Source organism: Typopeltis vanoorti, chromosome 19 (genome assembly GCF_054136105.1).
Source record: "Typopeltis vanoorti isolate ZY-2024b chromosome 19, IOZ_Tvanoo_1.0, whole genome shotgun sequence".
Lineage (NCBI taxonomy): Eukaryota > Metazoa > Arthropoda > Arachnida > Uropygi > Thelyphonidae > Typopeltis > Typopeltis vanoorti.
In genome coordinates this window covers 96,714,626-96,742,571 of record NC_143567.1, presented here as the reverse complement: position 1 = coordinate 96,742,571, position 27,946 = coordinate 96,714,626, and the positions used below count along the sequence as shown (strand labels likewise).

Genomic DNA, 27,946 nt, shown 5'->3' with positions numbered 1-27,946 from the left:
GTTGTGTTTAACGATGTATGACTTGTGTTCCTCCAGGCAGATGGATGCTGATCTGCCTGTCTGTCCAAAGTACGCAAGCTTACAGGAACAGGGTACTTTGTAAACTCCAGGCAGAGAGAGAGGAGGGAGCTGATCTTTCGTAGAACGGATAAGGGTAGCAAGTTTGCGGTGGGCTTATATGCTGTGTGTAGGTTATACTTTTTTAGTATCTTGGTTATTTTTTCCGAAGTACCACGGATGTAGGGTATGGTGATGGCAATTTTAAAATCTTGTTGACGAGAGGGATGGGGAATGGGGGAGGAATCGATTATTTTTTTGATACTGTGTTCGCTATAGCCATTGGAGAGGAAAGTTCTGTGTATGTGGTTAAGCTCAGTAGTGAGGGCGGTTCCAATGGAACAAAGATTGTGGGCTCTCTTGGTAAGAGTTTTAATGATGCCATATTGTTGCGAGGGGCGGTGGTGGGAGAGTTTAACCCACACACACACAGGCAGATACATTCACAAACTCTCCCACCACCACCCCTCGCAACAATATGGCATCATTAAAACTCTTACCAAGAGAGCCCACAATCTTTGTTCCAGTTGAACCGCCCTCACTACTGAGCTTAACCACATAGACAGAACTTTCCTCTCCAATGGCTACAGCGAACACAGTATCAAAAAAATAATCAATTCCTCCCCCATTCCCCATCCCTCTCGTCAACAAGATTTTAAAAATGCCATCACCATACCCTACATCCATGGTACTTCGGAAAAAATAGCCAAGATACTAAAAAAGTATAACCTACACACAGTATATAAGTCCTACCGCAAACTTGCTACCCTTATCCATTCTACGAAAGATCAGCTCCCTCCTCTCTCTCTCTGCCTGGAGTTTACAAAGTACCCTGTTCCTGTAAGCTTGCGTACTTTGGACAGACAGGCAGATCAGCATCCATCCGCCTGGAGGAACACAAGACGTACATCGTTAAACACAACTACGGCCATTCAGGCTTGGCTGACCATGTGTTGGACACCACCCACAGAGTATCATGGAAGAAAACCACCATGCTCCACCACAGCAAATTCAAGAAAGAGAGACTTTTCTTAGAAGCAGCAGCAGATCTCAGAAACCAACCAAATCTCAATAAATACGGTTGCATTAAGCTTCCTAAGATTTGGGAAACACTCATCACCAGAGGTCCCACCTTACATTCCAGGCCACCTACTACCGCCCTTAGAGGGCGCTCCACCTAGATAGGACTTTAGTGTCACCCACATGGTTGGGCTTAGTATTGTAAGTTTTTGTGTGCATGTTACATTAATTGTTTTTGTAATCCCCGTAGATGTCCTAGTGACTAGGACGAAATATAGGAAGTATTAAATTCTATTTTAATTCTTTTTGAGTGTTGTAAAAAAAAATCCATTAAACTTCCAACATAATGTCCTCACAGCACTTAAGCCTCTACACAAGTATTAATATTTCATTAATATAAATATTGAAAAGTGTTTGAGACAGAGAGCATCCCTGTCTTACTCCTTGGTTTATAGATTGTTTTTCAGACAACTTTTCATTTATTTTTATTTCATTATCTTTATATATACATTCAATATTGCATGTATAAAATATTAGGTATATTTATTCTTTGTAATATATCAAACAGTATATATCTTTTTACTTTGTCAAATGCTTTTTCGTAATCTGTAAACAAAAGATGAGTTTCCAAATTAAGTTCTCTTATTTTACAGTACAATAATTGTACAGTAATTTCAAATTTTCAAACAATACTAGGAGTAACATACAGTTCGTTTGCATGCTTACAATGGAATCCCACTATATGTGATATAGAATTAAATTAAAATATATCTGATAACAAAATAAATTAGATTAAATTAAAATTTTATTTTAATTTAATCAAATTAAAATCTCATGTTTTTAATTAATCTAATTAAATGCTTATGTTTATATCAGGATCTATTTATAGATATCTATCTATATATATAATTTAAGTTTATATAAGGATCTATCTATCTATAGATCTTTATATAAACATGAGTGTTTATATAAAGAAAGTGCTGAAGCTCTACGTCACAGACCCAGTTTAAATCCGAATGACGTTCTTATTATCCCTAAAGTTTGGGAAGTTGTCATCTTAATTGCATAAAATAAATCTATGTATGTTATTTTATTTTAATTAATCTAATTTATTTTTTATCAGATATATTTTAATTTAATTCTATATCACACTATTGCATGTGGGATTCCTTTTTTAAGCATGCGGCCTAACTGTATGTTATTCCTAGTGTTTGAAATTTCTGTACTGGCGATGTCCTAAGAGACTTAAGACGAAATATTTACTCATTAATAATTTAAGTACTGTGGTAACGTATGTATGTTTAATTTATGAATACTCCACATGTTTCACCATATAATAAAGTAAGAGTAAATCGTACATTCCCAACCAGCTTTCTTAACCAGTAGCTGGTCAAAATGTGCAGTGGGAATTTAAAAGTATATTCAAAACAGTAATTAAACTTTTATACAAAAATATATAGATAACTTTGGAATAATAATAAAAAAAAATATATATATATATATATATATTTAAGTGAGAATCCATAGCTCAGTCAATATAGATGAAGCTCTTTGATCAGAAAGACCTGGGTTTGATTCCTGTATGTGGCATGAGGAAACATTATTTGGTCTCTTTTGACTAAAGGTGAGTTAGCCAGTCGCATACAGAGATAGATACAGAAACAAATAATTGAAAAATTCTAATATAGAATAAGAATACTTTTAGTATTAATTTGAAATAATTTTTATTGCATTTTATGGCCAACTTCCCAGTAATAAATTACCAAGAAAATCCATAATCACATAACAATACTATATTAAATAATATTCACTATAAAAATCCTGCTATTGTAATAAACTGTTCCTTTTGGTCCTATATTGAGACTTCATGATGTAATTAACAGCAGATTTTATTTTTAATGAAACATTTTTTGGGGTGTTTAAGGGTCAAAGCTGTATAACTGAGAGAAGACCTCCACATAGCCTTTAAAGGAATGTGGAGAACTGACCAGGGCTTCTGATCTAATGTCCAATCCTCACCTTCTTGTGGTGCACCGTGTTTGGTATCTACCTGGATACTGAATGAACGAGGATGGGCTGGCAATTTGGGATTTAGCTGACCAAATTGTATTCTTATTGGCCTAAACCAATATAGAAAATGATGGTACAACATGACAAAATTTCATGCCGGCTCGGGCGTCACCTGGTTAAACAAGGCCCCTGTTGTTTTCGCCAGGGAACCAGCACGAACAGCAAAAAGTCAGCTACTGGAACAAATCTGAAAGCACACCCCAACTCAACATCGCCAGAGTTAAAGATCGGTACTATCAACATAAGAAGCATGAATGGCAAAGAAATGGAGTTAGCTAAAGAATTAGATAAGTACCAGATCAACATAATAGGGGTGACTGAAACAAAAAAGACAAAAACTGGTGAGATCTTTCTGAGCAATAAATACAAAATGTTATATTCAGGAAATGACAATCAAGGAAAAGAAGTAGTCATAGTATTCAACACAAAATACGAGGCACATCTTCTTGAATGGCAGGCAGTCTCAAGTAGAGTGATTTGGGCAAATATCAGAATGGGAAATTGGACAATGAGACTTATTTGTGTCTATGGTCCCACAGAAGGTTCTACTAATGTAGAAGTGGAGAAGTTTTTTGATGCCTTAGAAAAAGCTACTGACACAATGAAAAAGGAAAAGTTGGTCCTTGTTGGGGAAATAAATAGCAGAGTAGGAAGTGATTGTCAGATATGCAAAAATGTTTTGGGAAAATTTGGAGAAAAGAGCAAAGCTAATAATAATGGCAAATACCTGTTGGATTTCTGCTCAGGACATGGACTGGTTATTAGTAACACCATGTTAGTAATAACCAGTCCATATGGTGTTATTACTAACACCATGTTCCAACATAAAAATGTGCACAAATTCACATGGAGAGAAGAGGCAAGGAATAAGAAAAATCTCATTGACTATGTTATTGTTGATAGTGATGTTTTCTCCCTGGTGCAGGACACCAGAGGGTACAGATGATTTGAAATTGGAAACGATTACTATTTAGACTTGAGCAGGATGAAATTGAATTTCATATTGAAAAGAATAACATGTAAGAAGAGGTTTTAAAGCGAATAAAAGTTGAGCAGCTCTCACGTGGGAACTGTAGACTAAAATACACAAAGATTATTGAAGGAAAAATGAAAGCGTTTGAGAACAGGTACCAAACCTTGGAGATTCAGTGGCAAGTCTTGAAGAAAACCCTGATTGATTCAGCCAGAGAGGCATGTGGCGAGGTTGTCTGCAAGGATAGAAAATCAGAACTCCATGGTGAACACAGGCAGTTAAAGAGGCAGTGAAGGAAAAAGAAGAAAGGATATCAAAAGTTACTGTCAAATAAGTCAGCTTTTGCTCTTAGAGAAGAGCAAGAGCTGAAGCAAAAGCTCTTAGAGAAGAGCAAAATACAGAGACAAATCTAAGAAAGCGAAACACTGTAAAACTAGCTAAACAAAAGTCATGGGAGGATTTTGTCAAGAACATAGAAAATAAATATCAAGAAAGTGGTAAGATATTCTGCAGCTTCTTGAAGAAGCTTAGAAATGGAGAAAAGAGTGCTGTAAAAGGAGTTAGAGATGATAGGTGACATGAAAACAGGAGAAAAAGATATCCTTGAAGTATGGAGTAATTACTTTGAAAAACTGCTAAAAGAAACAAACAGTGATGATAGCACAGTAGTAAAAAACACTGACCATGCATGCAGTCAGGAATACATATCCATACTTGAAGTAGAAAAAGCCATCAAAGGCTTGAAATGTCAAAAGGCAACAGGAGTAGATGATATTCGACCAGATATGCTGAAGTATGGTGGTATAAAGTCTTACAGTGGCTGCACTGCATGGTTCAGAAAGCCTGGACAGTGGGACGAATTCCCGATGATTGGAGTAGAGCTCTAATTACTAGTACTCATATATAAAAAAAAAAGGGAAATGAACCTGAATGTGAGAATTACAGATGTATTTCCCTACTGAGTGTTCCTGGCAAGACCTGTAAGTATACTTGAGAAGAATTGTGGAAGAAAAGCTTGATGAAGAACAAGCTGGATTCAGGCCAAAATCTTCACTTTACGACAAATAGTATAGAAAGCATGGGAATATAACAAAGATTTGTATTTAAGTTTTGTTGACCTGGAAAAGGCATATGACAAGGTGCCAAGAGAGAAGCTATTGAGTTCGCTTCAGTTATATGGTGTCAATGGGGCATTATATCAAGCAATACTTAGTCTTTATTTGAGTTGTAAGTCAGCAGTTAGAATTGAAGGAAGTAGAAGAAGATGGTTTAATGTTAAATCTGGAGTGAGACAAGGATGTACATTAACCCTCTGTTATTCATTATCTTTTGGATCACATTATGAAGGAAAGTGGTATTAAACATGATATCAGAATTGGAGATGTTAATGTCAGCTCTTTGCTTTATGCAGATGATGTTATACTTCTAAATAAATCTGCTACAAGTCTGCAAGATTCTCTGACTAAATTGAATAGCTGTTGTAATAGATATGGTATGAAGGTCAGCAATAAAAAGACAAAGACAATGAAAATAGGCAGAATCATTGAAAATGTCAACTGTGTTGTGAACGGGGAACCTGTGGAACAAGTAAAACATTTCAGCTACTTAGGCACGATTTTTACTGAAGATTGTAAATCATCATCATCAAATTCCTGCCATGTACCCTCAAGGGGGTGTACACGATATGATAGTACTACATGAAAAATTTATATCATTACTAACTTCCTATCTACAATTTTCCTCCAAATCAGTTGGTTACTTGTCAAGACTCCAACATTACCAGATCTTACATTTCTATCGTCTAAAGCGCTTTTTACCATATCAATCTACCTATATCTTGGTCTTCCTCTGGGTCGTTTTCCTGCCAACTTGGCAGAGAACACTTGTTTTGCTAATCTTTCCTTGCCCATTCTGTTTAAGTGACCATACCACCTGAGATTAGCTCTGCTAACGCATTCCTGGATGCTGACAATGTCAAGTTCTTTCCTAATATTCTTGTTTTTAATATGATATTGCCATTGTTGCCATCTGTTCACGCCTCTAATCTTTCTCAGGACTCTCATATCTGCATCTCTAGTCTTTGGTCAAGTGTTTTACTTCTGACCCAGCTCTCAGATCCATAAGTTAAAACTGGTTTGAACATTGTCTTGTATACAGCTAATTTAGTGTTCCGACTAATTTCTCTCTTATTCCATATGAATTTATTCAGTTGACTTTCTACCAGACCAGTCTTGCTAATTCTGTTGTCTATTTCTATATTTAATTTACCATCTTCGCTAAAAATCATTCTAAGTAGCTGAAATGTTTTACTTGTTCCACAGGTTTTCCATTCACAACACAGTTGACATTTTCAATGATTCTGCCTATTTTCATTGTCTTGGTCTTTTTATTGCTGACCTTCATACCATATCTATTACAACAGTTATTCAATTTGGTTAGAGAATCTTGCAGACGTGTATCAGATTTATTTAGAAGTATAACATCATCCGCATAAAGCAAAGAGCTGACATTAACATCTCCAATTATGATATCGTGTTTAATACCCCTTTCCTTCATAATGTGATCCATATAGATAATGAATAACAGAGTGGATAATGTATATCCTTGTCTCACACCAGATTTAACATTAAACCATCTTCCTGTACTTCCTTCAATTCTAACTGCTGACTTACAACTCAAATAAAGACTAAGTATTGGTTGATATAATGCCCCATTGACACCATAGAACTGCAGCGTATTGAATAGCATCTCTCAGCACCTTGTGATATGCCTTTTCCAAATCGACAAAACTTAAAAAGAGATCTTTGTTATATTCCCGTGACTTCTCCACTATTTGTTGTAAAGTGAAGATCTGATCCTGACAGCTTCTATTTGACCTGAATTCACCTTGTTCTTCACTAAGCTTTTCTTCCACAATTCTTCTCAACTGTTTTTCATCTCTACTTGCATATATCTTACCAGGAACACTGAATAGGGATATACCTCTGAAATTCTTGCATTCAGTTTTATTTCCCTTTTTTTATATATAGTTACTATGAGAGCTCTACTCCAATCATTGGGAATTCATTCCTCTGTCCAGGCTTTCTGAACTATGCAGTGCTGCCACTGTAAGACTTTTATACCACCATACTTGAGCATTTCTGGTCGAATATCATCTACTCCTGTTGCCTTTCCACATTTCCAGCCTTTGATGGCTTTTTCTACTTCAAGTATGGATATGTATTCTTGACTGCATGCCTGGTCAGTGTTTTTTACCACTGTGCTGTCATCACTGCTTGTTTCATTTAGCAAATTTTCAAAGTAATTACTCCATACTTCAACAAAATCTTTTTCTCTCATTTTCATTTCACCTTTACTATCTCTAACTCCTTTTTACAGCACTCTTTCTTCCATTCCTAAGCTTCTTCAACAACATCCAGATTATTTTGCCATCTTCTTGATATTTATTTTCTATGTTCTTGCCAAATTCCTCCCATGACTTTTGTTTAGCTAGTTTTACACACTGTTTAGCTTTCTTACATTTGTCTCTGTATTCTCTAAGAGCACAAGCTGACTTATTTGTTAGGAACTTTTGATATGCTTTCTTCTTTTCCTTCGCTGCCTCTTTAACTTCCTGTTTCCACCGTGGTGTTCTAATTTTTCTATCCTTGCAGACAACTTCACCACATGCCTCTCTAGCTGAATCAATCAGGATTTTCTTCAAAGTTTTTCACTAAATCTTTAAGGTTTGGTTCCTGTTTTCAAACTCTTTCATTTTTCCTTCAATAATCTTTGTGTATTTTAGTCTACAGTTCCCATGTGAGAGCTGCTCAACTTTTATTCGCTTTTAAAACTTTCTGACATGTAATTCTTTTCAATATGAAATTCAGTTTTATCCTGCTCAAGACTAAATAGTGATCACTTCCAATTTGAAATCCTCTGTACACTCTGGTGTCCTGCACCAGGGAGAAAACGTCACTATCATCAATAACATAGTCAATGAGACTTTTCTTATTCCTTGTCTCTTCTCTCCATGTGAATTTGTGCACATTTTCATGTTGGAACATGGTGTTAGTAATAACCAGTCCATGTCCTGAGCAGAAATCCAACAGGTATTTGCCATTATTATTAGCTTTGCTCTTTTCTCCAAATTTTCCCAAAACATTTTTGTATATCTGACAATCACTTCCTACTCTGCTATTTAGATCCCCAACAAGGACCAACTTTTCATTTTTCATTGTGTCAGTAGCTTTTCTAAGGCAGCAAAAAATTCCTCCACTTCTACATTAGTAGAACCTTCTGTGGGACCATAGGCACAAATAAGTCTCATTGTCCAATTTCCCATTCTGATATTTGCCCACATCACTCTACTTGAGACTGCCTGCCATTCAAGAAGATGTGCCTCGTATTTTGTGTTGAATACTATGACTACTCCTTCTTTTCCTTGATTGTCATTGCCTGAATATAACATTTTGTATTTATTGCTCAGAATGATCTCACCAGTTTTTGCCTTTTTTGTTTCAGTCGCCCATATTATGTTGATCTGGTACTTATCTAATTCTTTAGCTAACTCCATTTCTTTGCCATTCATGCTTCTTATGTTGATAGTACCGATCTTTAACTCTGGTGATGTTAAGTTGAGGCGTGTTTTCAGATTTGTTCCAGTCGCTGACTTTTCGCTGTTTGCCCTGGTTCCCTGGCAAAAACAGCAGGGGCCTGGTTTAACCAGGTGACGCCCCAGCCGGGATGAAATTTTGTCATGTTGTACCATCATTTTCTATATTGGTTTAAGCCAATAAGAATACAATTTGGTCGGCTAAATCCCAAATTGCCAGCCCATCCTCATTCATTCAGTGTCCAGGTAGATACCCAACAGGGTGCACCACGAGAAAGTGAGGATTGGACATTAGATCAGAAGCCCTGGTCAGTTCTCCGCATTTCTTTAAGGGCTATGTTGAGGTCTCCTCTCAGTTATGTAGGATGGTAAATTAAATATGGAAATAGACAACAGAATCAACAAAGCTGGTATGGAAGGCAGTCAATTGAATAAATTCATATGGAATAATAGAGAAATTAGTCGGAACACTAAACTAGCTGTATACAAGACAGTGTTCAAACCAGTTTTAACTTATGGATCTGAGAGCTGGGTCAGAAGTAAAACACTTGACCAAAGGCTAGAGACCGCAGATATGAGAGTCCTGAGAAAGATTAGTGGCATGAACAGATGGCATCAGTGACAATATCGTATTAAAAATGAGGATATTAGGAAAGAACCTGACATTGTTACCATCCAGGAATGCGTTAGTAGAGCTAATCTCAGGTGGTATGGTCACCTAAACAGAATGGGCAAGGAAAGATCAGCAAAACAAGTGTTCTCTGCCAGTTTGGCAGGAAATCGACCCAGAGGAAGACCAAGATATAGGTGGATTGATACGGTATAAAGTGCTTTAGACGATAGAAATATAAGATCTGATAATGTTGAAGTCTTGACAAGTAACAGACTGATTTGGAGGAAAATTGTAGATAGGAAGTTAGTAATGATGTAAATTTTTCATGTAGTACATCCTGTACACCCCTTAGGGTGTACATATCAGGAATTTTATGATGGTGATGATGATGATGATGAAACATTTTTTGTTCACTACTATGATATTTTATTAAATAACATTATGCTTGTTTTTCTTTTTTTGTTTTGTTTTGTTTCTCTCTCTCTCTCTCTCTCAGTGAGTGCCTAAAACATGTTTTTCTTGTAGTGATGAATGGCAACGTCTCTTTGAAGTCCCGAGATATGTTGAGAAGTTAAAAGCATTTGGATTAAAAGGACAGCTAAGAAGTTGTCGATTCCGAAGCATATGCTGGAGGGTAAGGGAAGATCAGTTGTATTTAAAAATCAAACATTTTAATGAAAATAAAGTTAAATAAATAAAAAAAAAAAAACCTATAAATGAAAGCCCCCAAATAAAACCAATGAACAAATTTCACATTTAGATGACATATCAGCCTGTGTTGTACACAATTTCCAGTATACACGTTAATCAAGATTAATTGTATCCAAGTGAAAAAACAAACAGTATATTAACAAAGAACACTGTTGTCCCTCTTTATGTCTCTTGTTTTTTAATGATTATTACAAACAGTGAATATCATTCAATCCCATATATAGTGGCACTGAGGATATGTTGTAGGTAGAGAAAAAACTAATATTAAATTTTGAATACCTGTGCTTACTTTTCAGAATATGCTTAGGAAGAATAGGTGTGAGATAACTGAAAATTTTTAGAAAAATTTCTCTTACTGTATTAGTAAGATGTATTAGTATTAGTGATGGTAACAGTGTGTGTGTGTGTGGGGGGGGGAATAATCACTGCATACAGTTTTTTTTTACTGTATTTACAAATAAAAATTCATCTTAGTGCATAAAAATTCTGTTTCATAAAAATAGGACTGCATCTGGTAGAGTCCAACAAAATGTTAGATATATTGATTTCCTTGCTAAAAGCACAATTAATATATACCTACTGATGCTGTGCTCAGATGAATTACGTGATCATACTTTATAATTCAGTGGATTTGTCTCTCCATGTAGTCGTTAATAAACAGATGATATATACAAAAACTATTGCTGATTATTTAATTTTCACAAAATAAACTCTGAAAACTTTGTTTTAAAACAAAGCCTTCATAGAGATATGCACATGTAATTAGTTGGTAGGATGACACATAATTCATTCCCTACCAGTGTAGTATATTGCACCACCAATATTGCAACTGTTAGTTATTGGATTTTTTTTTTTTTTTTTTTTTACTATAACAGATCTATTTACATTTATACCTATTCTTTCCTTCATGTATCTGATCTTTTGTAAAGCGTGCACATCTGATTAATATAGATTGAAATATAATTACTTACATCTTTAGAAATTAAAAAAATAAAATAAAATAAGGTCAGTTATAGCTTCTCTTAATTATCAGAGAATTATATTACCAGAAAGCAAAAAGTTTTTGCCTTCTAACATAATTTTGATTTCTGTAAAAAAGCATACCTAATGATTTGTTGTGTGCCTGACAGATGGCAATCTGGTTACACACAAGAGAATTTGTTGCTTCCTGACCCATGGTCAAGTATCAAATGACACAACTTGTGTTTTGCCTTTCATGAATGTCTTAATTACCTCTTCCCCAGTTTTTGGATTATGTTGTAATAAAGGCTTTAAAGTGCACATTATGTGTTTGCCTCATGAGTACAACACAGGTATGACTTTGTTGACTAATTTTGATGGTAATATATCAGAACACAGAAAGATAAGTAAATAATTTTTTATTGACTTATTGCTGATATTTCACTGGTGTTATAACCAGCATCTTCAGAGCACAAAACAAAGTTTGTCACAGCACACGAGACTTCAACAGCATGGTGTAATAATGGGACTAGTTTAAAATTGTAGCAACAACAAGACTAAAGTCCTAATTAGGTGCCCTCTATATTAAAAAAAAAAAAAAAAAAAAAAACAGAAAGCAGGTACTAGTTATGTCTTAAGATGACTGTCACCTAAATCTTAGGCAAATTTATACAGCCATATTTGTTAAGATTCGGCATATGTTTCGGCATAAAAGCTTCTGTGCAGTACTTTTGTTTTCTTTGGCTTCAGTTATCTTAAGACATAACTAGTACCTACTTTCTCTCTGTGTTTTTTTTTTTTTTTTTTTTTTTTTTTTTTTTTTTTTTCCCCTCCCCCTAACATAGAGGATGCCTAATTAGGACTTTAGTCTTTGTGTTGTTGCTACAATTTTTCAAACTAGCCCTGTTATTACACCATGTTGTTGTAGTCTCGTGTACTGTGACAAACTTTGTTTTATGTTCTGAAGATGCTGGTTATAACACCAGCGAAATATCAGCAATAAGTCAATAAATAATTATTTACTTATCTTTCTGTGTTCTGATATATTACCATCAAAATTAGTCAACATAAGCTTTTCTACACATTTCAGGTATAACTTTAATACATTGAAATTAAGTTGAAATGAAATGAATAATTCATTCACACAAATAAGAACTTTGATTAGTCTTGATTTAAAAAATATGAGATGAGTTATTTATATTGCTGGACTTTTACTCTTGTTCCTCATTATGTGTGATAGTGATGGATGGATCTTTATATGCAGACATTTCCAGCCAATGGAGTACCTCAGTGTCCCATTCCTTAGCCTGCTCTGTTCTTTCTATATGACAGTGACCTTCTCCATTTGGTTGAGATTACAGTTTTTCCAATGAACATTTGCCAAAATCTTTAGAATATATATTTCTTTAGTCCTAAATGGCTGATTTTTAAAGCACTCTGCAATGCAGCTTTGACAACTTTTGTTTACTTGAATGTTTTCAAAACTCATTTCTATCTTATTTTCTTATTTCTCAAAAAAAAAAAACAAAAAAAAAAAACACTTATTTATTTATTTTTTTTTACTTTTGACAACATTTGGATCTTTGGAAAGGCAAAATATTTCCTTATTCAGTTTAACTGTAATATATGATTTTTTTTGGCATAAATATATTCCAAGTAGCACCTTCTCAGCATTAATGAAATTAAGTTATCTCTCTTACTTATGACATTTCTTTACCTCTGGAAAACCTAAATGATGACTTTTACAAGTCATTTACAGCTTTCACATTTAGTTTTACAACACATTAGTTCACAACACATTCACAACTTTCACATTTGTTTTACAACATTTAGATGAGTTTGTAAAAGGGGTGCAATATCCTGAAAGAAAAATGTCACTAGTGGTGTGCCACAGGGTTCAGTTTTTGGGAGCATTGTTGTTCAGTTTGTATATTAATAATATTAGGATGGGTTTAGCTAGTGATATGTACCAGATGATGCAAAATTAGGGAGAGCAATGCAGAATTAAATAGATTCTATGGCCTTACAGGTGAACTTGAATATATTGCATGAATGGGCAGGTAAGTGGACTGTCAGTTCAGTGTTGCAGAGTGTAAAGTTTTGAAATATTTGGTAAGCAATGATGGGATGCGAAGTATACACTTGGTGGGGAAATTTTAAAGAAAGTAGAGGAGATGAGAGATCTAGGAGTTGATGGTGGACAAGGAACTGAAATTCATGGGCCATATTGCACAACTTGTGAAGATGTTACATTGGATAATGGCAATGATGCAGAGGTTATGATTCCATTGTATAAGACCATGATCAGGTCTTATATGGATTGTTGTGCACTGATTTGATCAGCAGGCTTTCATGGTGAAAAGGATAGGTTAGGAGTCCAGAGAAGATTCACAAAGGTAGTCAGTGGTCTTTGGAATGTGGAGTATGAAGACAGATTGAAAGAATGTAAATTGGAAAGTCTCATGAATAGGAGGAGGAGCTGATATGATTGAGACATATAAGCTAGTCAGCAGTTGTTTTCAGATTAACATGCAAGAGATTTTTCATAGAATGGTAGAGGGTGGTAGAACAAGCAGCCATCACTGGAAACTGTGTAAGGAGGATGTGAGCAGAGGAGTGAGGAAAAGGTTCTTTACATGGAGAGTGGTTGGTGAGTGGAATGCATTGCCTGAGTGTGTTGTGAATGTGGACACATTGAATCAGTTTAAGGCACGGTGGCATGAGCTTCATGTGTGATAGTGTGTACCTCCCATGATGAGTTCTGACTCCATGGAGGTCAGATGTTAATAATAATATTTCCATGCTTACCATTCATTAGACTTGGCAATAAGAATTCCTCTGAATTTCTTAAAACACATGCGGCAGCTACTCAACATTTTTAGAAGTTCATTTGGAGAATACTTCCTTTTTGTTCATTCCTTCTGTAAAATCTCTTGTGGTGGAAAATAGAAATATTTTTCACCTATATCGATTTTACATGGGCCATTAAAATAAATATAATTAAGAGTGTATATAACCTAATGTAATAATTTTCTAATATAAGGTTAAAATAACTGAATGTAGAACCACAAGCAATTGTAACTAAAAAGCTCAGACAGGATTAGGCTAGTGAACTGAAGGTCAACAACAGTCTCAAAGGTCACCGGACTATGAGTTTTGCTGCCGAAACCTATCGTAAGCATAGGTGATAAGAGCACTACCAGTAAATCTGTGAATTTGTTTGGATATGATATAAAAAGTGGAGATCGAGGTTCAGAGACTCCCTCTTATTTTTTGTTCCTGTGGCACGCTTTTTGAGGATGGAAAGGTCGTGATTCTGTGAGCAGTAGTTTCTGGAGATCATGGCGAGTTCGTTGGCAGTATTACAAGATATCCTTCCGTGGAATTCATCTACAAATGTACTGATCCGTGTGCGTGCTGATTTATAGCAGCCGATGAAATTCCTAACATTGATGAAAAAATGCATTAAAGTTACAAGGAAGGAATTTGCAAGACAACAACTGCTGGATAGTGCCTGATCACTGATGATAGATGTTGATTCTGTTTAAGTAACGGTATAATGTGTTTGAAGAGGTCAGAAAGCCGAAGATCAGTTTGTAATAGAATACTGTAGACTTGAATAATGCTTGTGTTACATAATGTTTGGAACGTGTATAGTGTAATTTTGCCTTTTATTGTTTGTAATGAGAGTAAGGTTATGTGTGCTAAAATCCATCCATGTGTTTAATAACATGAGTGTAAATAATTTCTTTGTGTAACGCTTTAAGTGAATTGTTTTAATGAATGTGTGGAGAAGTAGACATGTAATATGCCCTATTTGCTTTTGTACATAATTGTCTTCTTAGTTAAAATAAACATGTTTGGTTTTGTTTATAGCTTGCCTGATCTTTGTTAGCCAATGCACTGTCTCATAAAAACAAATCAAACCTGTGTGACCTAAGTAAATTAACAGCCACGACTGAGTAATTCGGGGTTGCTTGAGATAAAATCGATTTAAGAGTTATTCCACGTGCGTAGCTAAAATATTCTTTTGTATGTAAAGGAAAGATAGAAAATTCTTTTACACAATCCTTAATGGTGCTGTCGTTAACAAAAATAAATGTTTAAGGAGCAACGTAGATTAAGGATTTGGTCCCAGCCAGAGGCTTTTCCTAAGTCTACGATACTAGCACATGTGAAACTATACTCTACAGCCTTGAAAGGGGGGGGGGTAAAACTAAGTAGTTACAAAAGGACTAAAGTCAAATAATAGTATTATATGCGAGTTAGAGATTAGAGCATATAGGTATATTGTACAAGCTCAAGCAACCACAGAAATAACGAAGTAAGAGGGGAAACACTTAGAGTTTCAACAGTAAAGTAACAACATAAAAAAGTAAAGTTATATAATATATCATAAAATATGAATTACTTAAAATATTACATTTCCATAGCTGTCCTTTGGAACAACTCTCCCTCATGTTTATTACGTAAAGTATATAATGTGCAAGTCGTCACTTTCAGTGTTCTTGCATTTCTTCTTTTTCTGCCATTCACGATGATACTTTTTCACTATAGGTTGAAAACCTATAGTGTTTAGGATTACTGTCAAAAATAAAAAATAAAATATTTTGGCTGTTGCATTATTAGAGAGCACCACAGCCACATTTCTTCCTAAAAAAAAAAAATTATCAGGGATTTGCTCAGAGTAAGCTGAACCGTCTTTCACTCTGAGATTTATTTCAATAATAAGTGCTCTGTTGACCAATTACTGTTTTGTCAATTGGAAAAGTTTTCTTCAGAGGTATTAAACATCTCATTACCATTATTATGACGTGAATGCTTTCATTTATTGCATTTGTCACTATGCTGTAGAAGTTGATTTTAGTATCACTGTAATCTTGAGGATGCATAGATCTGGATTGTTTACTATTTTACTTTCAAGTACTGTACCTCTTTGATTCTAAAATATGATTTTCAGCATCAGTAACAGTTGTGCTGATGATTGGTAACTTTATTATTAACAGCAGTTGCAATATGTCATCAATTGTAAGATGCATCCCGGTTTCCTAGATATCAAATTGTGAAAATATGTGTATCTTAGAATTTATGAAATATTGATACTTTATTTTTCAAAGGGATGCTTAAGGGTCACAGCTGTATAACTGAGAGGAGACCTCCACATAGCTATTAAAGGACCATGGAGAACCGACCAGGGCTTAATGTCCGGGTGACAGGGTGCACCCACCTTCTCGTGGTGCACCTTGTTAGGTATCTACCTGTATACTGCACAAATGAGGATGGGCTGGTAATTTGGAATTTAGCCAACCAAACAAATTGTATTCTTATTTGCCATAACCACAATATAAAATGATGGTACAACATGACATGACAGCTAGGGGGAGACGGGGGGGGGGTGTCGCCTGGTTAAACAAGACTCTTTGTTTTCTCCAGGGGACCAGGGTGAACAGTGAAAAGTCAGTTACTTGAACAAATCCTGCAACACACCCCAACTCAACATCACCAGAGTTCAAATATCGTACTGTCGACATAAGAAGCCTGAGTGGCAAAGAAAAGGAGCTAGCTGAGGAATTGGATAAGTACCAGATCGACATAAGAAGCCTGAGTGGCAAAGAAAAGGAGCTAGCTGAGGAATTGGATAAGTACCAGATCGACATAATAGGGGTGAATGAAACAAAAACGATAAAAACTGGTGAGATCTTTCTGAGCAATAAATACAAAATGTTATATTCAGGCACTGACAACCAAGGAAAAGGAGGAGTAGCTATAGTATTCAACACTAAATACAAGACTAATCTTCTTGAATGGCCGGCAAGATCGAGTAGATTGATGTGGGCAAATATCAGAATGGAGAACTGGACAGTGAGACTTGTTTGTGCCTCTGGTCCCACATAAAATTCTACTAAAGTAGAAGTGGAGGAATTTTTTGAGGCTTTAGAGAAAGCAACTGACACAATCAAAAAGGAAAAGTTGGTCCTGGTTGGAGATCTAAATTGCAGAGTCAGAAATGATTGTCAGACATACAAAATTATTTTTGGAAAATTTGGATAAAAGAGCAAAGCTAATAATAATAGCAAATATCTTGTGGATTTCTGCTCAGGACATGGACTGGTTGTTCTAACACAATGTTCCAACATAAAAATGTGACAAATTCACATAGAGAGAAGCAAGGAATAAGAAAATCTCATTGACTATGTTATTGTTGATAGCGTTGTTTTCTCACTGGTGCAGTACACTAGGTGTATACAGAGAATTTGAAATTGGAAGTGATCACCAGTTTAGTCATGAACAGGATAAAATTGAATTTCACATTCAAAAGAAGAATATGTAAGAAAGTTTTGAAGCAAATAAAAGTTGAGCTGCTCTCAGATGTGAACTGTAGACTAAAATACACAAAGATTATTGAAGAAAAAATGAAAGAGTTTGAGAACAGGTGAAGAAAACACTGATTTTTTTTCAGCCAGGGATGCATGTGGTGAACAATCAGAACTCCGTGGTGGACACAGGAAGTTAAGGAGGCAGTGAAGGAAAAGAAGAAAGCATATCAAAAGTTCCTGGAAAATAAGTCAGCTTGTGCTCTTAGAAAATACAGAGAGAAATGTAAGAAAGCTTAACAAAGATCGTGTGATTGTTAGAACAACATAGAAAATAAATATCAAGAAGATGGCAAGATATTTTGGAGGTTGTTGAAAAGCTCAGAAATGAAGGAAAAAGTGCTGTAACATGAAACCTGGAGAAAAAGATATCCTTGATGTATGGAGTAATTACTTCGAAAAATTGCTAAATGAAACAATCAGTGACAGCACAGTGGTTAAAAAACACTCAACAGACATGCAATCAGGAATACATATCCATACTGGAAATAGAAAAAGCCATCAAAAGCCTGAAATGTGGAAAGTCAGGCTGGAATAGTTGATATTTGATCAGAAATGATCTAATATGGAAGCATTAAAGTCCTTCAGTGGCTGCACTGCATAGTTCAGAAGGCCTGGGCAGAGGGACATATTCCTGATGATTGGAGTAGAGCTCTCATAGTACCCATATATAAAAAGAGAAATAAATCTGAATATGAGAAACACAGAGTTATTTCTCTACTGAGTGTTCCTGGTAAGATTTATACAAGTATACTTGAGAAATGGTTGAGAAGCATGGTGTAGAACAAGCCTGATTCAGGCCAGATAGAGCTATCGGGATCAGATTTTCACTTTAGGACAAATTGTTGAGAAATCATGGGAATATAACAAAGATCTGTATTGTATAAATTTTGTCGATCTGGAAAATGCATATGACAAGGTGCTAAGAGAAAAGCTATTCAAAACGTTACAGTTGAATGGTGTCAATTGGGCATTATATCAAGCGATACTTATTCTTCATTTGAGTTGTAAGTCAGCAGTTAGAATTGAAAGGAGTACAGGAAGATGGTTTAATGTTAAATCTGGTGTGAAACAAGGATGTACATTATCCTCTCTGTTATTCATTATCTATATGGATCATATTTTGGAGGAAAGTTTTATTAAACCTGATATCAAAATTGGAGATGTTAATCTTAGCTCTTTACATTATGCAGATGATATTATACTTCTAAATAAATCCAGTACAAGTCTGCAAGATTCCCTGACTAAATTGAATAACTGTTGCAATAGAGATATGGTATGAAGGTCAGCAATAACAAGACAAAGACAATGAAAATAAGCAGAATCGTTGAAAATGTCTACTGCATTGTGAACGGAGAACCTGTGGAACAAGTAAAATATTTCAGCTACTTAGGCAAGATTTTTACTGAAGATGGTAAATCGTCATCATCAAATTCCTGCCATGTACCCTCAAGGGGTGTACAGGATATGATAGTACTACATGAAAAATTTACATCATTACTAACTTCCTATCTACAATTTTCCTCCAAATCAGTCTGTTACTTATCAAGACTCCAACATTACTGATATGGGTCTGCTGAAGTCATCTCGATCACTATTCCATTAGATGCTTATCTCTGCTGATATGACATGATTATCTGTTATAATTCCTTATAAGATGATTATCTGTTATAATTCTTCATTTACTCCATTATAAGTTTATGTAAATTTATTTTCTTATTTATTAAGCCCTTTCAATAAAATATTTTTGTAGGATATTTGCATAATAATTTATCTATATATATATTTTTAAAGATTTATCTTGATTGTCTTCCTGAAGACATCACTGAGTGGATTCCAAAAGTAAAGACATCAAGGAAAAAGTATCAGGATATACAAGAAAATGTGTGTATTATATTTTTAAAGTGATTTTTAATTAATATTGAAAAATGAGGAGAAAAATAATCTTATTGTAGATATTTATGAATTATTTTCTAATGATAATTTGAAAATAAATAAATAATGATAATTCGGCAAAGGTTGGTCGATTGGTAGAGCCTCTGCTACTAATGGCTCAGTTATGTAAGTTTGAGCATGGTTAGTAGTTGGAAGGGGACCCATCGTTCGATGCTGTTGCCTCACTCTCCCTCAATGAGTCTTTGGACTCCCTGGAGGTGTCAAATAATAATAATAAATAATAGTGAAACTAATAATTATAGTAAATACTTGCTAGGTTTTTTCTGTTTTCGACATACACCAGTTATTATGTTATCCTTTTCCAACATATAAATGAGCTTAAATTCATCTGAAAGGGAGGGGGGGGGGAAATCCCACAAGAGTGTTCTTAGTTACTTTATTGTTTGATATCAGGATATATTCAGATAAAGTCAGAATGCAGGAGTATAAGGCGATTTGAGACGTGAAGTGATCACTATCTAATTTTGGACAAGATAAACATGATTATGACATTGAAAAGAAAAATACATAAAAAGAAGGACAAGTTACTTTCAGAGATGAATATCAGACCTAAATATAGAAGAATTATTGGATAAACAGTAAGACCTTGTAAATGGGAACTAAACCTGAGAGACCCACTGTCAAAGTCTGATGAAAACATTAAGCTAGAAAAGATGTGAAGTTATCAAGGATAGAAAAATAATTTCATAATGAACTCAAAAATGAGTCCATTTTGAAGTTCTGATTTTTCTGATTAAACCTGGAAAGAAGAAAAAGTATAGAAAGGTTGCTTAGAATATGTGAGAAAATTTACATAAGAAAGCAATGTGTAAAAGTAGTTAGTCATGGAAAAACATCTGGAAAAATATAGGAGATAAATATTATGAAGGTGATGAAATGTCTTGAGGTATTGAAAAAGTTTCAAAATGGAGAAAAGAGTATTAAATTATATACGTAGTAACAGGACAGTAATAAAAAATATTCAAAAGAAATGTGTTCATGAGTGCATTTTGGTACTGGAAGTAAAAGGATTGTTAGACATCTGAGATGTGGAAAGGTATCTTGAAATAGATGATATTCAAAATGAAATATTCAGATATGAAGTATAAGAAACTTTTACATTTGCCACATTGCATAGCAAATCTAGTTGATCATATTTTGGATATTTGGAATAGATCCTTTTAGTCTTGACCTGGGGAGTATTCTTGATTTCGAAAAACTTAATTTAGTAGGATAAGGTGATCAGTTTTAGGTCTATTAAAATATTTTGTCTTTAAATCACATATGTTCTTGTGGCTGGTTTGCATGTTTGTAGGGATGAAGAATGCAACCTTTTTTTGTTACCGCTGTGTGATATTAAGTAACTTACCTTCAGTTTGAAATTCCTTATTTTAAAGATTCTTCGCTTCTAGATTGGATTTGAATTTGCGATCTCTCCAAAAGATGTTGTTACTGCAATGGAGACTCAGATTTTTCATTACTCTACATCTGTAAAATGGAAATAAAACTAACATTGTGCAAATTATGGAAACAACTGCCATGTTAAAGTAAAACTTTAGTTTAATATAAACCAAAATAGGCGCCCGACGTTTCGACCTTCACATTAAGGTCATCATCTGGAGTATACACATATATACAAAGAAACAAGCTGCATTACAATCTACATGTATGCTAAAGTTACTGACCAACCATTACAACTGTTGGCTAGACCTCTGAAAAAAAAAAAAAAAAGAAAAAAAAAAAAAAAACTTGCTACATCAAAGCTAGAGTGCTATTATTATCCATTAAGTTACATATATACATAGTTTATTCACAATATGATACAATGCGAAAGAGGAAAAGAGATTTATGTTAAAAATTAAATATTGCAAATTATGGTCTTTCAAGTCTCTCTATCTTGAACTAACTGGTAGATGTCAGATGGAGTTTTGCAGTTCAGCCTACTGATGGTTTCACATATGTATTGCCAAAATTGTTTGTATGGTCTTCCTGTACTACATTTGCCGAATTAAAATAAGCTGGAGAGCAACATGTTTACAAAAGGAAAAAAAATTAATAAATTATAAATAAAAAAAAATTATTACTTACATAAGTATGCAGCCAGTTGGCAGATAGGGGCCAATAGAAGCTGAAAAATAGCTTGAAGTCCTAAAGTATGCTGGAAACTAATTGGACTAAATGTGTGTCATCCAAATTCTATTGGATTTTTATGCCACCATTATTGTTAAGATCGGGATAGTTAATCAAAATTTCACAAGCTTCTTTAAATTTTTGTTCATAACAGGTTTTTGTATGATGTAGTGAGCAAGTATTTTTCCAATCAAATTGGCATAGGGTGTTAAGAGCATGATCCGAGAGGCCTGCTTTACCAAAATTGTTAAATTTAATGTGTCTTTTGTGCTCTTTTTTACGGATAGGGGTTGTATGTCCAGTTTCCCCAAGATAAGGTAAGTTACAGGTGCAATAGATGCAATAAACTCGGATGTGCCAATGGAGGAGAGGATCCTTAGAGGAGTTGAAAATGTTTTTTAATTTTAAAGGTGGTTTAAAAGTGGCATTAAGATTGTAATGGTGTAGGATTCTATTAATTTTCTCTGATAACCCTTTAATGTATGGGATAGCAATGGTTTTACTGTAATCTATATTATTTTTTAATGAAGTTTTATGAAGAATTTTATTAATAGTAATTTTGCTATAGCCATTATTTATAAATGTATTGCTAATAATTTTTAATTCTTGTTTAAGAGCTTGTTCATTAGAGCAAATTATTATAGCTCTATTTTTGAGGTTGTTAATGACTCCAAATTTTTGCGAAGGGTGGTGATATGATTTAGCATGTATGTATTAGCCGGTATGTGTAGGCTTGCGGTAAACAGTGAAGGATAGACAACCTGAGGGAAGACTTGTGACTAGTGTATCCAGGAAAGGAAGTGAGTTCTGATTTTCAATTTCAGTAGTTAATTGTATGCACTCATGTTGTTTGTTCAGGTGACAGAATGTGTTTAAGGCAACCGTGTGGCCAGATAACAGAAACATCATCAACATATCTAAGCCAAACTGTAGGTTTTAGAGTAAAGGAATCAAGAGCACGTTGCTCCAAAGCTTCCATATAAAAGTTAGCAATTGGGGGGGGGATAGAGGTGAGCCCATGACTGTACCTTCTTTTTGTAGGTAAAATTTAATTTGACATACAAAGTAACCGGAACGTAGTACGTGGAGAAAGAGAGGTGTAATGTTAGGCAGAAATTTGTTCTGTAGGAGAGGAATTGTGTCATTGATTGGGACATTTGCGAAAAGGGCAGAAACATCAAACTAACTAATAAATCATCTTTGCTGAGTGTTATGTTTTTAATTTTGTTTATAAAGTGTTGTGTGTTCTTTATATAGGAGGAGGAATGACCTACCAACTCCTTGAGTGTTGATGCTAATTTTTGGCTAGGTGATAATTAGGGCTGTCTATTCCCTCAACTTTTGGCTGAAGCAGAACGTTATGTTTGTGTATCTTGGGAGAACAGGCGTAATGGGGTATTAGTTTTTCAACAGTGTCTGACGGCCAAGAAGTGACATGCTTAAGTAATTTCAGTTTTTTTTTCTTTATCCTATTTGTCGGATTATAGTTCACAAGCTGTTATCGGAGACTTGTTGATTCATCTTATGAATATAAGTTGATCTGTCAAGGATGTCCGTTGCATTACCTTTTGTCTGATTTTGTTATAATTATACCTTGATTAGCTTTTAATGACTTGATTGCTGCTAGTTCTGTTTTTATAAGATTGCTACATATGGTTTTCTTATGTAGGATTTGTATTAAAAAGTTATTTTAATGTATATCCTAGTCTACGTTGTTATTTCCCTAAACTATTTAGTAATAACACATGACTACTGCTTGCACGTGGTTGGTTGCTCCTTGTCTCACTTGTTTGTTCACTGTTGGAGTTGTTTTCTGGGGAAGAGACATATCCTGATTGGTGAAATTTGAATGATTGACATTCAAATTTCACCGTTGTTTTAAGGTATGAAATTTGGCCTTAAGTTTTTCTTATTACTTTCCAGAATATGTTTAGCTGAATTATCAGTTATTCTTTCATGCACACTCAAAATATCTGGATTCAATTAACTAGAGAGTTCAGATTGTAAATTTAAAACTTGATTTTGGGTCATTGCTAGATTTTGCTAACGGTTGATCAGTAACTTTAGCATTCCATGTAGATTGTAGTGCAACTTGTTTCTTTGTGTATATGTATATACTCCAGATGATGACCTTAATGTGAAGGTTGAAACATCGAGTGTCTATTTTGGTTTATATTAAACTAAAGTTTTACTTTAACATGGTAGTTGTTTCCATAATTTGCATAGTGTATTCTGATCACCATGTAAACATGAAGGAAAGGAAATAAAACTAAATCTGAGAAATAGGAAATTTCCCTACTGAATGTTCATGTAGATTTATACAAGTATAGCATATTTGCTTGCATACTTAGAAAAGAAAAATGGGTGGATGATCAAGCTGGTTGAGGCCAGATACAGGTTGTGAGGGTCACATTTTCACTTTAAGACAAATAATAGAAAAATCATGGAAGTATAACAAGATTCTATATCTTAAGTTTTGTAGATTTGGATAAGGCATATAAGGTGTCAAGAAAAGTCTTACAGAACACTATATTATATGCAACAATAAATAGTCTATACGTAAGTTGTAAGTCAGTATTTTTTGTTATTATTATTACATGACACCTCCAGGGAGTCCAAGGACTCATCGAGGGAGGGTACTTACTCTACAACTCTGTCTCCACCAACTACAATGAACCGCAACTACACCACCACCACCACTAGTATTTTCAGACAGTCTCAAACATCCACGCCCACGGCAGGATTCGAACCCGCAGCCTTTTAGCTGGAGAGCAGATATTTTAACCACTTGACCAACCACGCTTGCATGCTTGTTTTAAGAATATACAGGAAGATAGTATCTTGTCATACAACAACCTTTTATTGAAGTATCTCCACTGTTATTCAGTTGTTATGATCGCATTTTGAACAAAAGTATCATTGAGATTAATACGACATTAAACTCAGTTTTTTACTTAAGCAGATAAGGTTATGCTCCCAATTTATATATATTACAAATCTTCAGGATTCTTTAGCCAATCGAATAAATGCTTGAACAAATTTGGCATGAAAATCATAATGAAAAAAAAATCCATGGAAACATCACCTGCATTTTTAATGGAGAACTTGTAGAACAAATAAAATATTTCAGATATTTAGGCACAATTTTTAGTGAAAATAGCAAATTTAAAAACAGTCGATAAAATTAGAGGCTAAGGATGTAAGTAATATGTTTGTGCCAGGATAAACTCAATGTGGCAATCAACCCAAGAAGAGAAAACTGATCTTGAAAGGAAACTGAAACATTATCAAAAGTGCACAGGGATGAGATAGGAATTTAATTCTGGGTAATAAGGTAGTCTTGAGTTTTTTTGGCATTTGATATTTACTAAATTCTCAACATCCACAAATGTGGTGAAGACGAGGTTAGTATTCAAGGTCATTGGTGATGGAAGATCTTGAGTCATCTGACATTAGTATACTGCAGGGTTTATCAAATGAGGAAGAGGAATGAAGATTACTGTCATTAGCAAAACTGTGAATAGGATTTAAAGTCAGAGAAAGGAGGGAGGTCATTGATGTAAAGGAAGAAGAACATTGGTGAGAGTACAGAACTTTGGGGTACTCCAGCATTGATGAGAAAATTTGATGAGAGGAAGCCATCCACCATGACATACATTGAACGATCAGGGAGAAAGCAATAACTCTGGGGAATGATGCGGAAGATGAATAGGAATGAGTCAGTTTGATTAAGAGAATATATATTCAAGGTACAGAGCAGCTGTTAAGTGTGGGGAGGACTTGTATCAGCAGAGTATGTAGTATCCAACAGTCTAAGACAAGAATGGGATGTTACCTACCCTGTTTAAGATTTATCTTGATACTGTGCTAGAACATCAGAATGTTTCATATGTAGAGCTGTGGGAATTGAGATCAGAAACATTCATTCACTGCTGTTTGCCAATGATCAAGTGATAATTGCTTAAGATCAGAATGATATTGATTTTATGTTGAAGAAACTGGTTGATGTTTACATCATGAGACGCCTAAAAGTAACTTTTGCTAAAACAAAATAGATGGCGATCAGAGATGGTAGAGACTTAAATCACCTAGTAGATAAATTCAAGGCAGTAGATCATTTCAGATACTTAAAACCTATTGTTCACAAGTTGCAAGCCTGTGGGAAACATGTAGATGATCATGTCAACCAAGCCTGTAATGCTATTAAGCAATTGAATGGTGTACTTATGGAATCAAGACATTTGACAAACCCAGAAGATGATACCCCAAATGATAGTAGAGAGCATGCTGATGCAGGGGAAAAGGATGAACATTGAATGTGGAGCATTCAGTGTTCCATAAGATGGATGGCTTATGGCAAAGTATGTATTTTTATTGCTTTCAAAGAGTTCAAAATGAGACCATTATGGAGATTGAATTTTGTGAGAAAATATGATGCATCACTTGGAACATTCATATTTACATGGTGGGCATGTTCAGTGGATGCCACAGTAAGATGATTCAAGCAAGTGATGAATTGGTCATTACCAGGAAAATGGAAGAGAAGATGGCCTTACCTTGACTTAATGGAGAGGAGGAGCTGTAGTAGAGGCAGTACAAACCAAAGGGTTGCAAGAAGGCTCTTGGGACAACCATTTATAGTGGAGAAGGGCATTACAAGACAACTGCTAAAAAGTGGAAATGCTTTTAAAAGTTAAAAAGCAAGCAACATAAGAGCCTGTGTAGCTCAGTGGGTGTGGCGTTTGCACACCATGGCACTTGGCTGCACGAAGGAAGACTTGGTTTCGAGTCTAGTCGGCGACTAGAGGAAATTTTTCTGAGCCTTTTTTCGACCGGTTCCCGAGTTAGTCAATCTCTGGCACGGGCAAGCGGGTTTTTCGTCCCGTAAACTCAAGAAAATCGACCGTAGAACCCACATTATTTCAAACATTCAATATATTGTGTTAGGGTTAGGGACCACGAGATGGCGGCACATTTGAGCCGTCTCTCTTCACTATGTACTGCTTAATTAGCCTTGGGTCATCTATCTCTGATTGGTACCAGTGGAGATTGAACTGCCGACTCAGTCTCCAAAAGTTAGATAGGGCTAATTGGCCTCGCCTACTCCCGTATATGGGAATAAAAAGGCGTTAGCTGATTTTTTTATATATATATATTCTCTGAATAACAAATTCTTTTATAAAAATACCGTAAGATTATTCTTCATGAAATAATAAAGAATGATTATAAAAAAAACAACAACTTTTATTTTGTTTTTCTTAGCTGAAAACTAATCCCAGAACAGATGGAGATGAATTGGATTTGTTGCTTAATAATCCTCTCTCTCAGGAGAAAAAGGTATTAAGTGTTATTTTACTTATTTTTAAAAATATTCCCAAGTAATTGTTTTTGTAACAATTTTATGGTTTGGAATTTTCCATAAAATGCACTTAATTTTTACTATTCAGATTTAACCGCTGGCAGCTAAAATGGCTAGCTTAAAATTCAACCAGATGATGATAAATCCAATCAAGTTTAATGTATTTTTTTAGAGTATTCTGTGTTTGAGCTAGTTCTCTGATTGGATCAATCTAATTGGAATAATGTTAAAAGGATAAAAATGGATGGCTATGTAAACTCAGCCATTATAGGCCACTCAGAATTTAACATATGCTAATATAGAATATATTGTACATTGGCTGTAAATCTATACTGTCGTTATGTTATGTTCAGATGATATGCAGAAAATTCATTGAATGACAGTTCACTGAAAGGCAATTTATCAAAAAAAAAAAAAAAGAAAGAGAATTAATAATAATAATAATAATAAATACAGTTAACTGAAATGGCAGTTCATTGAAAGGTAGTTCTTTAAATAAACACTTTATTGAATGGCAGTTCACCAAAAACACAATTTATTGAAATGTAATTCATTGAAAAATCACAAATCATTGAATGAACAATTTACCAAAAAATTAATTGTAAGACAATTTCTTCAAAATCAGGAACAAATCAGTCTTGTATTTGATCTCTGTATGAAAGAATGAAGTAACTTATTACGAATTTCATGTTTATAAATTGATAATTTATAAACATGAAATTCATTTTGGAAGCAAAAGTAAACAAATAGCCCGATTGTACCTACTTCAAATATGTGATATGAAATCAAACAGAAATAAATTTGCCTATTGCTAGAAATGACTAGATTTATTTTCAAATTGCTGGAATATTTTTTCATTGGAAGAAGATATTTTATTTAGATTCTTTGGTTTTTCTGGAAAGAATGCCCAAATTATTTTCATTCTGCTTTCAGAGCTTGTCTATAAAATAATTTCTATAAAGAAGGCAACAACAGAGAGGAATGAGATTGTATGACCAATAAAATTTATATGCATATTTGAGTTTATAAAATTCTCAAATTGTCAATTACTCAGTATCCTTATTATTATTATTACGGGCAACTCCAGGGAGTCATTAGACTCATCGAGGGAGGCCCCAAATCATTTTCATCACAACTATTCGACATTCAT

The 27,946-nt window shown here is 34.6% G+C and overlaps 1 protein-coding gene across 5 annotated transcripts in view; it reads left to right on the top strand.

Moving 5' to 3' along the window:
* Positions 1-27,946, top strand: part of TBC1D5 (TBC1 domain family member 5) — a 495,953-nt gene that overhangs the window by 40,423 nt on the left and 427,584 nt on the right. For all 5 annotated transcript variants that reach the window (XM_090408923.1, XM_090408920.1, XM_090408922.1 and 2 more), the window contains exons 4-6: positions 9,853-9,961; positions 19,167-19,256; positions 26,700-26,774. In XM_090408923.1, coding sequence (XP_090265049.1) covers positions 9,853-9,961; positions 19,167-19,256; positions 26,700-26,774 — 274 coding nt within the window. The remainder of the gene's footprint in view (positions 1-9,852; positions 9,962-19,166; positions 19,257-26,699; positions 26,775-27,946) is intronic.